This window comes from Gouania willdenowi, chromosome 5 (assembly GCF_900634775.1).
Source record: "Gouania willdenowi chromosome 5, fGouWil2.1, whole genome shotgun sequence".
Classification (NCBI taxonomy): Eukaryota; Metazoa; Chordata; class Actinopteri; order Blenniiformes; family Gobiesocidae; genus Gouania; species Gouania willdenowi.
The window spans coordinates 7119965-7137855 of record NC_041048.1 but is presented as its reverse complement, the minus strand read 5'-3'; the positions used below and the strand labels follow the sequence as shown (position 1 = coordinate 7137855).

The following is a 17891-nucleotide window of genomic DNA, read 5'->3' as shown; positions in this document are numbered from 1 at the left end:
ATAATATGTAAGACATTTGTGATTGCCTGTTTTGCGCCGTTACCGGCTTTACTGACCACCCACAATGCCATGTGCTCTACGTCATCGCCGATACTTTCCGTGTTTAATCCGCTCCGAGAGCGGTTGTGTACACGGCGCTCCTAATCGCTCTAGGCGTCCAATGGAAAATGCACTTAGACAAAGTGTAAATAAGAATGGTAACAGTCGGTGTCGGTAGACTGCTGCAAATGCTTTGTATTTCATAATTCTGATTTTTACTAACTCATAATTATGACTTCCCCTTGTGATTTTTATTTAAAAAATGGCTTCCATACAGATAAAAGGAAATTAAATCATTGTGTCAAAAAAACAAAAACAAACAATTTTAGAAATGGTGCAGAAACACACTCAATTTCACTGCTAAATTTATTGTGCTTTTAAAAAATGGAAGCAAAGCCCTCGGAGGTCTCTGATTGGCTGCTCAGGAGGGCGTTAGTGTTGAAGTGATTTCATTGGTAGAGGGAGACTGAAAGGACCAGTGTAGCAACAATGGTAAGTCCGTCATTATGTCCACCTATAGTTGCATATCAGTGATTGTTTTGGTGTGTACTCGGTTCAGAAAGGTAAACAAAATAGTTCTCATGTTTATACTTGTTTAATATATAAACAAATCCAGTTATACAGACAAGTTTAATGAAAACAGTCGAACACAGATGCACGACACCTGTGCAATCACCATGGTAACCTAATTAGCCTGCCTGCCCCGCCCAGGTCATGCTCAGGTAAAAACCAAACACAAAACAGCCCCCCCTAGTGTTTAGGAGGCATAATGGCAGAAATAAATCATTTTAAATAATCAATAATGGCTTTTACGGAGGGCAAACCAATGGACAGGGAATAAAAGTGGTAGATAACTTCATTTCAAATGGATGGTTATGTTTAACATTACTTTGTGTATTCAGAATTGAAGTCTGTGTTCTCAGAAAAGGAAGAAGTTGAACATATATCAGTGATGTATCCTCATTTTGTTGGTTTTAGTCTGCCAGGATCATTACCTGCATACAAGTGATGACTTTATTCCACTAGCTTGTTTTATTTAATACACAGATCGGGCATTAATACATTGTTTCTCAGTTCTTTTTTTTTTTTTTTTTTTTGGTCCCATTTAACGAACATGTAATGATGTCATTAGCCAGTAGATGGCAACAATAGACTGGTGTCAAGACCACACTAAGCAGTGTGATCAGTAGTGCATCCTTGTTACAGAGCAAACAGATCGACCATAACACTGGGAATACAGCTCTAAAGTTCCTTTGTTCTGCCTTGTACACATTATACTGTGATTTAGTATCTTCAACAACATTTGGAAATCCATCCAACTGGTATGAAGAAGATCCAAATGTGTAATAAAGAGACACTCAACATGAATGACAAACAGCTATAGTGAAAAATAACTATGTGAGCTTTCCTAATAGGATTGAGAGGCGATTTAGAAGCTGTAGATGTGGTAAAAGATCTGGTTTATCAAATCAGATCAAATCATATCTAGCTTTATTGTCATGTTGCCAGCCATACATAGCAGTGCAGACACAATGAGAAAATGTACAGTTAAAAATGTAAAAGTTAAATAGAATATAGCGGCTAGAGTGCATGAATAAAACAGCAGTTAACGTGATCTTGTGAATAATAATTTAAAATGTTGAGACTAAAACCAATATAAATACTGAAACTAAAAACGAAGGACTAAAATTAGATGACGTGCGGTGTGCACACATTTTGATCAGCTGTTCAGCATTGTGACAGCTTGTGGAACGAAGCTGTTGATCAGTCTTGTGGTTTGGCCTTTGATACTACTGAAACGTTTGGCTGATGGCAGCAGTTCAAAGAGTTTATGGAGAGGGTGTGAGGAGTCCCTGACTATGGCCAGTACCCTGCTCCTGCAGCCACTCTGGTAGAGTTTGTGGACACTAAATGGTAAATGGACTTGATTTATATAGCACTTTTATGCCTACCCTGTGGTAGTCCCAAAGTGCTTTACAATAACAACTCATTCACCCATTCACACACCAATGGGACAGAGCTGCCAAGCTAGGTGCTGGTCAACCACTGGGAGCAACTTAGTGTTAAGTGTCTTGCCCAAGGAGACTTCGACACATAGACCGGTATAGACTGGGATGGAACCACCAACCTCTACCAACCACCTACTGTAGTCGCCCTACTGTGAATGTATTTATACCCTGCTTTGTTATACAGGGGCTCTATGAAAGAGAATGTGTGGTACGGTGAAGCCTAACCTTGCCAGCAAGATGGATTCTCCTGGTGTTCACAAAGACCAGAATCCACCTTGTGCTGTTCCCTCCTTTGCCTTTCGAAACTGAACCGATTAGAACCAATCATGAGGCAGTTTTGTGGTTTAGGGCTCGGTATCCAGCTGTGACGAAGCCAACTGCGGGGAGAGGAACTAGCTGGGCTACCGCTATTAGCATAGCTCCGAATCAAAATAGAAAGATGTGGAAGCAGGAGAATGAATGTGTGGAAGCTGCTATGAACTCAGTTTTAGGAAAATCCAGAGCAACAGCGAGAGGCGCTTTGTGCATTTTGGACATTAAAGACGGCAAGTAGCAGCGTCTCTGCGGCGCATGCCGATGACGACATCATCATTTGTTACCGTGTGATTGGCTAAAACAAATCATGGTGGACAGGCACTTCGCCCAATCAGCTTCGAGCATTCTGTTCATGTTCCTCCCTGGTTCCGAAAGGATTCGCCTGACACGGACCCAGATCGATGTGGAGAACTCGAGTTAGAGGGAGGGGCTACACATCAATCTGGCTCTTACCAGGTTAGGTGAAGCTCACTAACGTAGAGATACCTCGGATATACTTATACAGCTTCGTAGTACAGGAGAGAGAAAAACTAAAACAGGTTATTTACATAACCCCGGTTCTATGATTGAGATGTCTCAGTATGAGATACAGGCCTCCACGTCATATCCCAGAAGCCCTTTCTCATTATGCCAATTCTGATTGGCTGGGGAATGCTTTCATCCACCTGGAGCGTATTACCCCTGACTGCAGTCCGCAGTTTGGGGCGGAGCTCAATGCTGCTCAATGTCGACATGCTATTGGCTTTCAGTTTGTAGTTTGGGGCGGAGCTCAATGCAGCATGCTATTGTGCTGTGTGATTCTTATACAGTTAAAAATAAATCATGCCATATAAATCATTTTATATGTTACATAATTCTATAGGCATACAAAATAGATATGGGTTAGGGTTAGGGTAAGTCTGAACGCGATTGGTTTTTTGAAAGTTGAGCGCCACCCCGAACTGCAGGCTGCAGTCAGGGGCTTCGCTTCTCCCTGGAGCTGAGAAGTAGAGGCAGACTGAGGAGATGGTCTGTATCTGGGGACTTGACAATGGTGTGACGCCACTTTGCTTTCTTCAACCCAGGCTGCACAAGTTATTGACTATTGTAGACAATCACTACCTGAGCTTTAGTTTGAAATCTGTTTATATATATATATATATATATATAGAGAGAGAGAGAGATGAAGAACATATTTACATTTGAGTAATTTAGTGAAATGTGACAAGAGCGAATGCAATCTGTCTGAATGTAAATGGGATTCTGTCAGCTTCACAAATCTTCCTGAAGCCACTGCACTACAGTCAATCAACAAGATATTCTTTTGCCTTTTTTTTTTTAGCTGTCAGAAAAAGAAGTCTGAGTGTCTTTTTTGTGTGTGGTGTTGATGGTGGTGGGGTGGGGGGGTTGCTGGCTACCAAATATAGGCAGTCTGACTGTAGTTAAGAGCAGGGCCTGAGCAGCTTGGCAGGTAAACTGAAGGTTTTCAGAAACCACGATGACACCTCACCTAGATCTGACAGGTCTGAGTGCAGTGCCCTCAACCCTTCCTCGTCCTCATCCTCCTCCTCCTCCTCTTTCTCCTCCCACTCCATCCTCAGCGCTGCATGCAGGGCCTCCAGTGTTTCACATGTATAATGAATTGTGGAGCTCCTGCTCATGTCATACCACATGCTGTCACAGTACGACAGGAGTCTAAACAATTTTCCATTCTGATACGCAGCTTTTGCTCATGATTTGGTAAATGTTTCTTTATATAGTTTGAAATGATTCCCCAATTTACTTCTGGCTGTTTTTTATTTTGTCTTTAAAATGCTCCAAAAATGTGTCAAACAGAGAAAATTGTGAAAATACCTCAAGTGACCTGATTTAACAGTAAAAATACATTGAAAGTAAAGAAAAATTGTGCACAAAATGCTAAAAGAGGTTTTATTCATAAATATAAAATATGATACATGTGGCTATACATTGTATTTACAATTTGACATTATTCATATTCTCAAAATATAGTGACACATTCATTTTCCTCTTCCTGTTCTGTTCTATATATCTCAACAGCTCAAAATCAGTGTCTTTGCAATTAATGTTAGTTACATATTCTTGTTTAAATTTCTTATTCACATAAGTCTCACAAAATAAAGCAACAGAACAGTGGAAATGTGATGTGTAGAAGACTGCTATGGGTTGCTTCCAATGCAAAGCTCTAACAAAGCTTTTCTTTAGTCCCTGTTTAAATTATCATTTCATTATTAGGCAGCTTTGCTCATGATTTGGTAAATATTTTTACTTCTTTAATTTTAATTTACTTCTGGCTGTTTTTGTTTTTTTTTTTTGTCTTTAAAATGCTCCAATAATGTGTCAAACCAAGAGAAAATGGTAAAAACACCTCAAGCGAGCTGATTTAACAGTAAAAATACATTGAAAGCAATGAGAAATTGTGCTCAAAATGCTAAAAGATGTTTTATTTGTAAATATAAAATATGATGCACGTGGCTCTACTATGGGGTGCCGATTGTAAAGTTGCACATGTTAACATAAACATTTATAAACAAACCATGTTTACAAAACATATGCGAATTTTTAAAAATGTTACTTATGACCAGATTTACATACTGTATAATATAAATATTTGTGAAATTTGTGATGTTTTTTTTTCCGTAAAAAATAATGTCAATGTTAAATTTAAATGTTAAATCTAAATCTAAATGTTAAATCTAAATCTAAATGTTAAATCTAAATCTAAATGCTAAATATAAATCTAAATGTTAAATCTGAATGTTAAATGTTAAACCTAAATGTTAAATATATAAAATAACCCAGATAAATAATCAACCCAGAGATTAGAAGCCTCATCGTCCGTGGAGAGGTGTGATTAAGTGGCTCTATTTTGTGTGAATGGAGCAGACTGCAGGAGTTCTTGTAAATCAATGGAGGTACGAGACACTCGACAATGTCAAAGTAGATGCTTAGATCTTTAAAAATTCTGTTTTCACTACTATAATAGAAAATGTAAGTAGGGAAGTAGGTATTAACTGTTTCAAATTGAATAGGCTGCGAGTATTTTATTTTGTTTTTTTAAAAAAAAGAAGCAAAAAACAATTGTCATGAATAAATATGTTTTACAGAGCGTAAATTTAAGTAGTTTTCTTAATTTGCACAAGTAATCATTTTTATCCAGTATTATTTTTGACTGCAAATTTACATTTAGTTTTAGTCAGTCTTTTTACTAAAGTGGTAAATGCTTAGTTTTAGTAAAAAAATTTAAAAAAATAATGTCCTCAGGACTGTTTCCTTATATAAATGACATTAAGATTTTAGTCACAGATATAGCTGACTAAAATATACAGGATAAAAGTTTATACATTTTCTAAACCTGATATGGGATAGTATTAATGTTTGTAAATATACACACACACACACACGATATATATATATATATATACTGTATATATATATCATGATATTGCAATAATATTGCAAATGGAACTAATTGCTCAGCCCTAGTGCGTATTCCTAATCTTAAAATCTAAATACATTTACTGATGGTTTCCATGAAAGTCAAAATAGAGGCAAAACTCCTTTTTTTTCTCAGCTGGGCATTTAATGTATAACAACAGTACAAAGTGAAATTTTGCTTGCAAAATAGGAGAGTTTTTATGTACAGTATTTATACAGTAATACATGGTTTAAAAAAAACAAAAAAAACATTACATTTAGACATCTCAGTGTATTGCACGACACAGTTTTAAGTTATTTGTAGCCAAACCACACAAGACGGATGACCATGTCATTCAACATTTAACAGAAACTGCAGTTAATATTTATCATATTGTATTTCGTTCTATCGATGAACATAAATTAAGGTCCTGTTAGAGTTCAATAACTCTATTGATACTGAAATTCAGTAGTAAAAAACAAAACAAAACAGAAAAACAACAAAACAACTGCATTTCAGACAAAAATCTGAAAAACGCTTGCAGGAATTTTTTTGGTGGATTGATCAAATAGCTACAATCATAGAAAGGCCATTATCAGTCATCATAAACAATTCAAAGTAGTTTCATGATTGGCATTATTTTCTCAAAGTGATAATTATGATAACATTTATAACTACAGCGGCAAGGAGACAACAGACAATCTGGGGAAATACACAGGATTGCAAAATTAAAATAAGTGATTTAGGCATTTAAAACACTCAAATAGTAAAGAAATAAAGCATCAATAGCATTACCAAGCAACAAATAGGCTTTACAAGAATCCAGTTCTGATCATGAATGGTTCATCCACTCTGTGTACAAGGTGTAGAAACACCTGCTTTGTGTTCACTGTGACGTACATGGAGAGATAAAGGCTAAAATGTGTCCCTTCCGGAACAACTGACAGGTTATTTTTTACAGCTCGTACACTGAGTGGATTTCAAGTATTACGCCTAATGTAAACAATGACTGATGAGATGCTGAGTGGGACAATGGGGACCAATGTGAGTACGGTAATCTCATCCTACAATCAAGCTCATTCCGTTATTAATCATGCATTCTGCTACACTTCAATCTGGTCTCTTCTTATCTTTGAATGCTAGAATTAGTATCCAATTCATCATCACTAGGCCAAAAAAAAAAAATCTCTATCTTAAATTTGATCTTTTCTCAATAATGACTTGTTTAAAAATGTTTTAGTGGAAGGTTGAACATGAAGAATACATTAGTTACAGTTAATTTGGCACAAAAAGCCAGGATTTTTGTCTATTTCGGTTTTTATCACAAATGACATCTTGTGTGATTTTTAAGTAGCGAGTTAGCTTTGTTACCTCCGCCAACTGGCATTTATTTGTTTGTTTTTGTTTGTCAGTTGGCAGATTATGTTAGAGTATTTTGACAATATTTTAACCAAAGATAGACCTTGTACTATGGAAGATTACATTAAATGTTGAAAGATAATCAGGTCAATATACAGATTTAGAATTTAAAAATCCCTATTTTATCATTTTTGGGAAAATTAAAAAAAATTCACGTCAGTTCATAAGTAACCAATCTTTATGAAATTTAACTCAGTTATGCGAGGTTGGTTCCTTAATGATCCTACCAAGTTTCATTCAGATCAGATCCAGATTGCGCATTTTACAACGATTTTACAACAAAATGGGGGTGTCCATACATTGGACCCTACTGTATGGTTATTAATGGGGATAAACATTTTTTCCAATCCTTTAAAGCGTAAACTATCATGGTACCGTGACCAGGATTAAATATTGATTTTGATTAAAAATAGCAGACTTCCTGTGGGTTTTAGAATATGGCTTCACAAGACTTTTTTGTGCGTCTTAATTGATTCTATAAGCCTGTAAATGTTGGGATGTCCACTGGAAACAAGAGTGAGGAGCTGTTTATTCAAAAACTCCTAGGGGGCGCTACAGTGCCAATTTTGAAAATGCAATTACAAAAAAGTTGTAAAATTTGAGGTTTTGGTGCCCTGACATACATGGCAGGTTCCTACGGAGACGTAGAGGTTTTTGGTGAATGGCGCTCTGCCACAGGAAGTGCGTTTCTTAAAAACTCATCATCATCAGCCACTGGTCCAGAGCAGTTCTGAACACATTTGGGAAGGATGTGTTGAAAACTGTCAGGATCTGATCCAGATATTTGGTGCTTGGCTGAGTGTTCTTGTTTCATTTATAATGTTCTGTGTTTTAACCCTTTGTCCTTCTCTATACTGGCTTCATCAACACTCTACTGGTTCTACTGGTGCCTCTCTAGGTCACATTGGGTGTAAGGCTGGGCTCACTCTCGAGCAGTGGTTCTCAAACTTTTTTGGCTCAAGTACCCTCTTCCTCTTATTTCTAAATCCTAAAAAAACAACTATAGAGCGTAATGATGGATGAATGACTGATAACACACATTTTGATGAATCTCATTTTGTAAATAAGTGGAATTAGTGGAAGTATTTAGTGGCTCCTGTATAGATTTATTTATATAGTTTTTTTTTTATCATTTCCTGTCACTCCCTCCTGATGTGAGAATAAGACTGATCCTTGTATTTTCAGTTTATGTTCTCATCAAGATCATTTCTATCATCGTTTTGTGTATTTTATTGTTGTTTGTCTGTTCTTTTTTATTAGTCAGTATCATTTTATTATCTTGTGTGTTTTTGCTGTTGTTTTTGGTGTAATTTAGTGTATTTTGTTGTTGTTTGATCTTTTATCATTCAGTATATTTTTCTTATTTTGTGTGTTTTTGTTGTCATTTTTGTGTGTTATTGGTATTATTTAAAATATTCTCTCTCAGTGTGTGTGTGTGTGTATGTTTCCTATGTCGTTTTGTATGTTTATCTGTTAATTTTGTGTATTTTGTAGTGATCTTGTGTATTTTTCTCTGATTTAGTGTGTCATTTTGTGCATTTTGTCTGTTTTTTTTATTATTCAGTATATTTGTTACTTATTTTTTGTTTTTTTGTTGTCGTTTTGTGAGTTTCTGGTAATATTTAATATGAATATAATTTCTAACTAAAAAAAAAATTAAATCAAATGATAAAACGCCATATTTTTAATGCTTTCAATTGTTACACGTACCCCCGTTTGAGAAACACTGCTCTAGAGAGTCTAGAAGGATGCCAGTGAATTGCAGGACTACATACTGTGTGCACAAACAACCTTTTACACACAATGTTGAGACTCTAATTAACCCTAACACATGTTTTTTGATTGTGAGAGGAATTAGCCAGACTTCCCGCACCATATCTGAGCTGCTAAAATATTCCATTTTCACATCCGTACACCTTCAGGAGAAGGAAAAAGAAAAGGCCTCAGACAAAGTTAATAATGACAAATGTTAAAGTCACTATAGGTCTGTGATATGCAGCGTGAATAAGCGTCCTTCATCTTTGACGTACACAAAGGACTTTGAGGTTCCTCTCACCATGTGACGCTCTATTAAATCGGTTCCTGTGTTTGTCGAGCTCCTCCGGGAATTTTTAAGTTGAATCATCCTTTATTATTCTTTCTGCCTTTCTCTTCAAAGCTCTTGTAATGCCACACACACAAACACACACGCACACACACAAACACACACTTCATACAAGCCCAGTGGAAATGGCAGTAAATCCTGCAGCCATGACGCCATGAATCCTGAGTCTGTCGCTCTTTTTTAGGATTTGTTTTATGTGTTAAAAGTCTGTTGGAGGTTTTCTGAAAAAAGTCTCACTTTGGGATGTTCTTTTGTTCGATGCGTTACTCAGTGTGTGTGTGTGTGTGGTACATATGTTTATACATGTTTAGGTCCATTAAATCTGCAGTCTTATGTATACATCAGTGTTTTTATAGTGTGTACTTTGTGTTGATGTCACCTGTGTTTAGTGTTTTTGTGTGTGTGTGTGTGTGTGTGTGTGTGTACTGTAGGTGTGTGTCTCAGCTCTCTGCAGACATAGCCGAGGTAATCTGGGTCACTTTATAAGACAGTTTCTGCTTCCTAGCCTGTTCATCCTGCTCCAGGGCCTCAATGATCTGAAACACAAGCAGAAAAGCACACAAATGGGCATCAACTGTTAAATAAGATAAAATGTACATTATAATCCAGTGTAGTTCTACTTCAAGGGTTGAAATGACCACACATTCACCAAATATTATAGTTTTCTGTAATATGATAAAATAGAAGGATAAACGAGAGGAATGTCCCAATATTTTAATGTGACTGTGGTTGTTCATTTTGATTCGGTACGTTCCTCAGTTTTGATGTTTTGGTTTGTTGTGTCAATTTGTGTCAACTTTTCTTTTCAGTAATACAGAAATAAAGCTTTAGATGAAAAGTCCTTTGTGATGTAGGCTACATGAATGTCAACCAGGCATTTCTAATGCTAGTTAATGCTAATGCTAGCTAACGTAACTGCCAATGCTAGTTCATGCTAATGCTAGGCTAAATCTAGCTAATGCTAGTTTATGCTAATGCTAGGCTAAATCTAGCTAATGCTAATGCTAGTTGATATCAATCCTAGTTAATGTTCATGCTATTTGATGTTAATGCTAGTTAATGTTAATGCTATTTGATGCTAATGCTAGTTAATGCTAATGTTAGACTAATGGTAACTAATGTTAATGCTAGGCTAAATCTAGCTAATGCTAATGCTAGTTGATATCAATGCTAGTTAATGTTCATGCTATTTGATGTTAATGCTAGTTAATGTTTATGCTATTTGATGCTAATGCTAGTTAATGCTAATGTTAGACTAATGGTAACTAATGTTAATGCTAATGCTATTAAACGCTGGTTAATGCTAATGCTAGGCTAAATCTAGTTAATGTTAATGCTAGTTTATGCCAATGCTAGTTTATGCTAATGCTAGGTTAAATCTAATTAATGCTAATGCTAGCTAATGATAATGTTAATGTTAGACTAATGCTAGCTAATATTAATGCTAGTTAAATCTAATGAATGCTGGTTAATGCTAATGCTAGGCTAAATCTAGCTAATGTTAATGCTAGCCAATGCTAATAGTAATTATGCTAATGCTAGACTAAATCTAGTTAATGCTAATGCTAGCTAATGTTAATGTTAGACTAATGCTAGCTAATGTTAATGCTAGTTAATGCTAATGCTAATGAATACTGGTTAATTCTAATGCTAGGTTAAATCAGAATCAGAATCAACTTTATTGGCCAGGGGTGTATGAATACACACGAGGAATTTCTTTTGGTGACCTGTGCTCTCTCAGGTAGTATAACATTAAATAATAACAATCAACTAGAATAAAGAAAAAGAAATAATATAGCTAATGTCAATGCTAATCAATGCTAATGCTAGTTTATGCTAATGTTAGGCTAAATCTAGGTAATGCTAATGCTAGTTAATGTTAATGATAGCTAATGCTTTTGTTAATGTTAGGTTAATGCTAGCTAATGCAAATGCAGGTCAATGCTAATGTTAACTTATGTTAATGCATATGTTATGCTAATTATGTTATTTTTTTTAGCTAATGCTAATGTTATTACTAGGCTAAATCTAGTTAATGTTAATGCTAGTTAATTCTAATGCTAGTTAGTGCTAATGCTAGCTAATGCTAATGTTTTTTTACATGTATTTTTTTTTATTTTAGCTAATGTTAATACGAGGCTAATGCCAGTTAATATTAATGCTAGTTAATGTTAATGCTAGTTAATGTTAATAGGCTAATACACTCCTATTTCCACTCATGCTGTTGTCAGAAACATAAACATCCAACCAATCACAGCAGAACAATATCAGCACGCTGCCTGATGTTAATAAATCTGAATTGCCTTTAATTTCAACCAACTATAAACCAAATGTAGACCTAATTCATGTTGGTCATAATGCAGGACAGGCAGAGGCTAGCTGCTACGCTAACAGTGCTGTATCTGAGTCTGTGTGATAATAAAAAAACGATACGTATCGTTTTTGAAACAGTGTAACAGTTCAGTACTACTACTATTACACTCCTAAGAGACAGTTTTGTATTTTTGTTTTGTATAGGATCCTAAACTAATAAGTATAGATTTTAGTTTCTTTTGTTTTATATTTGATAATCAGAGCAACAAACAGTGTGAACAAGTTTAAAATTATTCATTAGAGAATACAGTAAAGCTTCTGCTGGAGGTAAAACTAATATTCCAGGAAAATGTGATCTTCACAGAATAACTGAATTATTGAGGATTAAAAGTCATTAAAAAAATGTTAAATTGAGGTTTCGTTTATTCAGACAAGCTTTTTCAGGAAATTTTTATTGCTAAAATAAATATTTTGTGGAAGCATTTAACTTCGCTACATTTTAATTTGCACCCAGTTAAATATGCACACGCTGCATTTCACGCTGCGCATATTTGCAGCCACTTTTTAGACCTTTTACTTAATTTCCTACCAAGTAGTGCCACTTTTACTTCAGTACAATATTGCAGTACTCTTTCCACCTCTGCTTGAAACTACCACTTATTGCTAGAAGTGAATGTTTGCATATTAAAGTGTGTTGCCTGTGCCTCACCTCGTGGCTGTACTTGTTGACGTACGTGTAGATCTCATGGAGCGCACTGAGCACGTTGAACTCACTGGAGTGAAGGCGAGCCTGCTCAGCCAGATAGGCGTTCATATCCTGATCACTGATGGCAGGCAGGCGGTTGATGTCAGCATAGTACCTGGTAACACACACACACACACACACACACACATTGGTAAGCATTGATAGATTCATAAAGCTTCACATAATCTTCATTTCAGATCCATCGGTAACAGGTTTTAATAGATTTTCATCTGAACGTGTCAAACTCAAAGCTCGGGCGCCAGATTTGGCCCTTTACAGTAGAAGTTCTCAAGCTTGGGGTCAGGACGTCATTTGGGGTCGCGAGACACTGGAATGGTGTCGCCAGATACCTTTAAGAAACTAAGAATATTTTTTGAACAATTTGAGCCCATTTTTGCATATTTTTACCCTTTTTTTTACAACTACACCAAACTTGCCATTTTTAACTATTTTAAGCACCTATTCTTGCAATATTTTTGCTCATTTTAATGCATTTTTGCCACTTCATCAAATTTCTATTCCTTTTCTGCAATTTATTTCCCTTTTACTTTCAAGACATTTTCAGCACTTATAAACCCTTTCCACTACTTTTCACATGTAATGTTGCATATGTTGACCCATTATTGTCACTTTTAACCTTTTTCCATCATATCACATGCTTATTTTTGCCAATTTAACCACATTCATGATTTGTCATGCCCATTACACTTTGAACCCATTTTACCACTTTATCTGTCCATTTTTGGCCACTCTTATTTGCAACTTTTAACTGATTTCTGTTGTTTACCACAATTTTTGGTCACTTTTAACCCATTTTATTTCTAAGTAAAACTTTTCACAATATCTGCAGGCACTCAATTTTTACACGCTTAAGTCACATGATGGAGGTCAATTTTAATCTTAAATTGTTGAAATAACTAAATTTTTCTAAAATCATGCAATTTTCCTTCAATTATTTCACAAATTGCCCCAAATTAAGTAAAATTGGTCACAAAATGAAGGATTTTTAAGTAAAGATTCTTCAAGGACTGATATCTGTCACTTATTGTTGATTCCTTAGATAATTTATATATTATTGATGCCTGGAAGTGCAAACAAGGGCAGAATCATGTTGAAATTATTGTTCAACTGGTCTGTGTCTCTGAACTAAAATGAATTGGACACTCCTATGGTAAATCAAGAATTTAGGCACCTTTTCTGACCTGATTTTTCTCTTATTCCCTTTACTTAATCCTTCAAACCAATTCTTAAGGCCACATTAATCCCACTCACACAGAGGGTCCCATTCTCACCTTTCTACCCAGCTTTTGTAGTGCGGTATATCCTTGGCGTAGAGCAGCTTGGTGGACGGTGAGTCTTTGCCCAGGCGATGCTCAGATGTTGAACAAGAGTCCATAAAGGTCTGAGCGACTACGGACAAACATGCGTCTGTGATGCTGCTTTTATGGATGTCGAACACAAACTGGGGATTTTTGATGACATTCACCCAGAAACGCAGGGGAAGGCTGGGAAAAGCAGTAGAAAATGATGGAAAAATAGAAGCAAGATTTTAGGAAATGCTGAACTTTTCATGTTAAACCAATACAGAATGTTGGTTATATGAAAACAAGAGGAAGTCTATTTAAAATGTACAGTTTGTTAAAATAATTTATATTGAGTTTAGTTGTGGTAAGTGTGCTGAATGCGTGCACCACTTCTGTCAGATTGTCACAGGACAGCCATGGCTACAGATGTAGCTCATGACCACTAGTATGGCTGTAGTTTGAAAGAATACCAGAAAAAGCAAGATGAAGTAACTTTAGCAAATGTAAAACGTAACTAATTAAACATGAGACTAAAATAAATGAATAATGGGAATTTAACATGCTTCTTAATGACTGCATCCTTGTTTTTTTTGGTCTTTTTTTACACAAACAAAATGCTAAGATTCTAGACTTTATCTATTTCTCAAAAGTTAAAGACACAATCAAACATACATTCCATCATTTTAGGCAGTGTTTGGATGTGTGGTTTTTTCCTTTTTTCCTCATGTCCCCTAGTGATGAGCTATTGAATTTTCAATGATATATAACAATCTTTCTATCATGATAAATATAATATTAATATGAACTATTTAATTTACTACCATATGTATAACATTATTTATAGTGATAAACATAATACATTTATGGGAACTATTTGATGAGTTATTTAATCTACAATATACTATCTTTTTATAATGATAAATATAATACATTAATATGAACAACTTGATGAGCTTCTATGTCTACAATGATGTGTATTATCTTTATACAAATATAAAATATTAGTATTATGAAATAGATACCTATCTTTAAATTAGCTCTTGACAATATCTTAGTTGTTTAATGCTTGCCCAACTACTGTATGTATGTTTTTGATGCCTTTTGGTCACATGATTGTCACATGATCGGCACATAAACACCTGTTTTTACTTGTTTTAATCATGTCCTGATGAAAGATGTCATGGTGACATCCCTATGTTAGATAAATAATTTGAAACCTCAGGAGTGCCTCACATTCTCAGTTTTGGCTGCTGCTGTTACTTTGTATAGTTTTTTAACATATTGGAGAGTAGGAGTGTGACGATATCTCGAGACGACAATATATCGCAATACCTTTTTCACACGATCGATTATCAATATGCTCGCGCTAAGTATCATTTTTTTTTTTTTAAACCTTTTCTGCTTTTTCACTAAAATGTGCAGGAACCAATATTTTGTTTACTGGAATATTGCACTATAATGGTTTAACTGGTAAGAAAGACCCTATTTTTTGTTTACAGAAAGCACTATTGGAGATACTTGTTATTCGTTTACATTGGAATGTTGACACTTATTTACAGGAATGTTGCACTACAATAGTGTCACTGTTCATAGGACACTTTTTCAATTTATTGTCTTTCAGAGATATGAAATAAAAATTGCATTTTTTCACTTAATCTTTGTTTTTCTTGTTATGTCATAGATTATCGTAGATTGATTTCTGACCAATATATTGATAATCGCAGTATCGTCATATCGTGAGCGTTGTATCACGTATCGTATCGTATCGTGAGGTACCCAGAGGTTCCCACCCCTACTGGAGAGGCAGACCACCAATTCCCTTCTTCAAACAACTGTTTTTGTCCACTTTCTACAGAGCACCTTACACTAACGTGTTGAACACGGGTCTCCACACAGTGCTCACCCACCCCTGCTATACATTACATTGCATTATGTGAATAAAAATACAATAACAACAATCGTAAAGTCTTTTTTGAGAAGGTTTACTGGACTGTCCTCTCATTGTCTCACCAGTTGCTCTTCCACGTATGACGGACGTCCATGTCGTGGATACCATGTCTGTCCGCCTGCTCATCCAGGAAATCAAACATGTATTTAATTGCCAGAGGCAGGGCCGTGCCCCGACACACAGTGCTGAATAAAGTCTCAAATAGGTCATCCACAAACTTCTGCAGCGTACCCTGTTGAGCAACAAAAACACAATGAACATCTCCTGTAGTGACATAAGAGAGACATGATGACATGTAGAGGTTTCTCTGTTGTCACCTTAGTTGCCAGCAGCCTGGTCAGGTAGATCTCAGACACCATCTTGCTGCCACGCTCGCCCTCTTTCTGGTCAGTTTGGTCATGATTTTTGACTAAGTGCCAAACTTTGACCCCGCTCTCAAGGTCGGGGGTCAGCATTGGGACGCGGGAGTGTGGGCTGTCGGGGCTGGTGGGCGTGGAGCGGAAAGGCACATCTACACCTGGGAATTTAAATACGCATATCATTAATAAATATCAGAAATCCTCCATTACATACCAAGCTTTTGGTCAGCAAAATGTATTTGTTTTTTTCATATTGTTTTTGTTGCAAATCATAAGTGAGTTTGTGGGACGAGTAATTTATTAAGATTTATTTTAGTTATAGTCTTTTCACTAAAATATCACTTAGTTTTAGTTCAAATGTATTCATCAGAAAGACTATTTAATTTTAGTCACTTAAATGATGTTATGATTTTAGTCGACTGAATCCGTTACAGATATAGTAGTCGACTAATATACAGTATAAAGCATGAGAGTTCATACATTTTTTAAAGATTAAAATAACATTTATCAACCTGATATTGGATGGTATTAATGTTTGTAAATAGACATAGACATAGATTTAATAATAATAATAATAATAATAATAATAATAATAATAATAATAATAATAATAATAATAATAATACAATCAACTAAGTTCTGATTGGATTTTGTCCCATTTGAACATTATAGTTTTTGTTTTTTTAGTTCATAATATTAATATATTTTACTAATAGTTATAGTCTGGTTAATGTTACTTAAATAAAATGTAGTCGACGAAAAAATGATGAGAAATTTTTGTTATATAATTTCATTCATTCAATCATATTACATTTTTTTTAGAGGGACAATTAATTACATTAATCAACATTATAATAAAATGCAAATGAGTTAGCGGAAAAGCTCATTTTAATCGGCCGTCCACTGGCCAGGTGTTGAGAGCCTAATACTATTATTGTTGTATATTTGTATTATTTTGTATATATTCCATTTATGTTCCTGGTGTTTTTCTCTTTTATTTTTGTTTCTCTATTTTTATTCTATTTTATTTATTTTACTCTATTCTTTTTAAGGGCTTAATTGGAAACTTGCCGACATTATTTTGTTATGTACATGTTTTGCACATAATGACAATTTAAAAATCCTTGAATATGACATTTCATACAAATAAAAACATCATACATAAAATCCAAGATAAACATAATGAAACATTGTTAATTAAATGGCAATAGGATAATTAATAAAAGCAATAATTAAGTTAATACATAGTCAAATGAAAAATGAAGCATGCTGCGTGTAAAATGTAGTTTTTCAGATCTTTAAACAGGTTTGTAGAGTTAGGGATTGCAAAAGCTAACAAACATCAGTTTAATAATTAATGAACAGTAGCGATGTTTGCTGGAAATTGTGTGTGTATTGTGCATTGATGATTGACAATAACAGACGGTACATTCTTAGTATTCTAATACTGACAGTATTCTAATAGCCGTACTGACCGTATCTGCTGATACTGCGGGGGAAGCTGGCAGAGGAGGGGATGTAGAAGGACGACATCTGTTTAGGCACCAAGGCCACCACACAGCGCTCCGACACCTGGAGGACAAAACATAAAGACGTGTGGGTTTTTATCTCAGCTGCTGGTCAGAAGTCATCACGGCAAGGACATTAACCAGCAGTTGTATTTCAAAACAGAGAATCAGAGAAAAAAATGTAATGCAGTGGTTTTGAATAGAATCTGTTGGCTATGGAAAATCATACAGTTCAAGAACACCACAACACCATTATGAGCCGGCTTAGCAATGACATTCTGAAATATGATTTAAAATGCATTTAGCTAGAGCAGTGGTCCCCGAACATTTCAGTCATGTACCCCTTCAGACATTTAACCTGAAGCCATGTACCCCCTACTCCTGCCCACTTAAATAACATAATAATATAATGC

General features: G+C 35.3%; 1 protein-coding gene across 2 annotated transcripts in view; it reads right to left on the bottom strand.

Annotated features, from left to right (window-relative positions):
* Positions 1-8819: 8819 nt before the first annotated feature.
* The window catches only part of LOC114463452 (plexin-A2-like), a 123996-nt gene continuing 114924 nt past the window's right edge, over positions 8820-17891 (bottom strand). Inside the window, exons 27-32 of one of the 2 annotated variants that reach the window (XM_028447005.1) lie at positions 17446-17542; positions 15929-16128; positions 15674-15843; positions 13652-13864; positions 12324-12474; positions 8820-9837 (exon numbers count right to left, since the gene is read on the bottom strand). In XM_028447005.1, coding sequence (XP_028302806.1) covers positions 9742-9837; positions 12324-12474; positions 13652-13864; positions 15674-15843; positions 15929-16128; positions 17446-17542 — 927 coding nt within the window. In that variant the 3' untranslated portion in view covers positions 8820-9741. Of the gene's footprint in view, positions 9838-12323; positions 12475-13651; positions 13865-15673; positions 15844-15928; positions 16129-17445; positions 17543-17891 lie in introns of those variants that run through there. The other variant, XM_028447006.1, reaches the window with a different exon arrangement.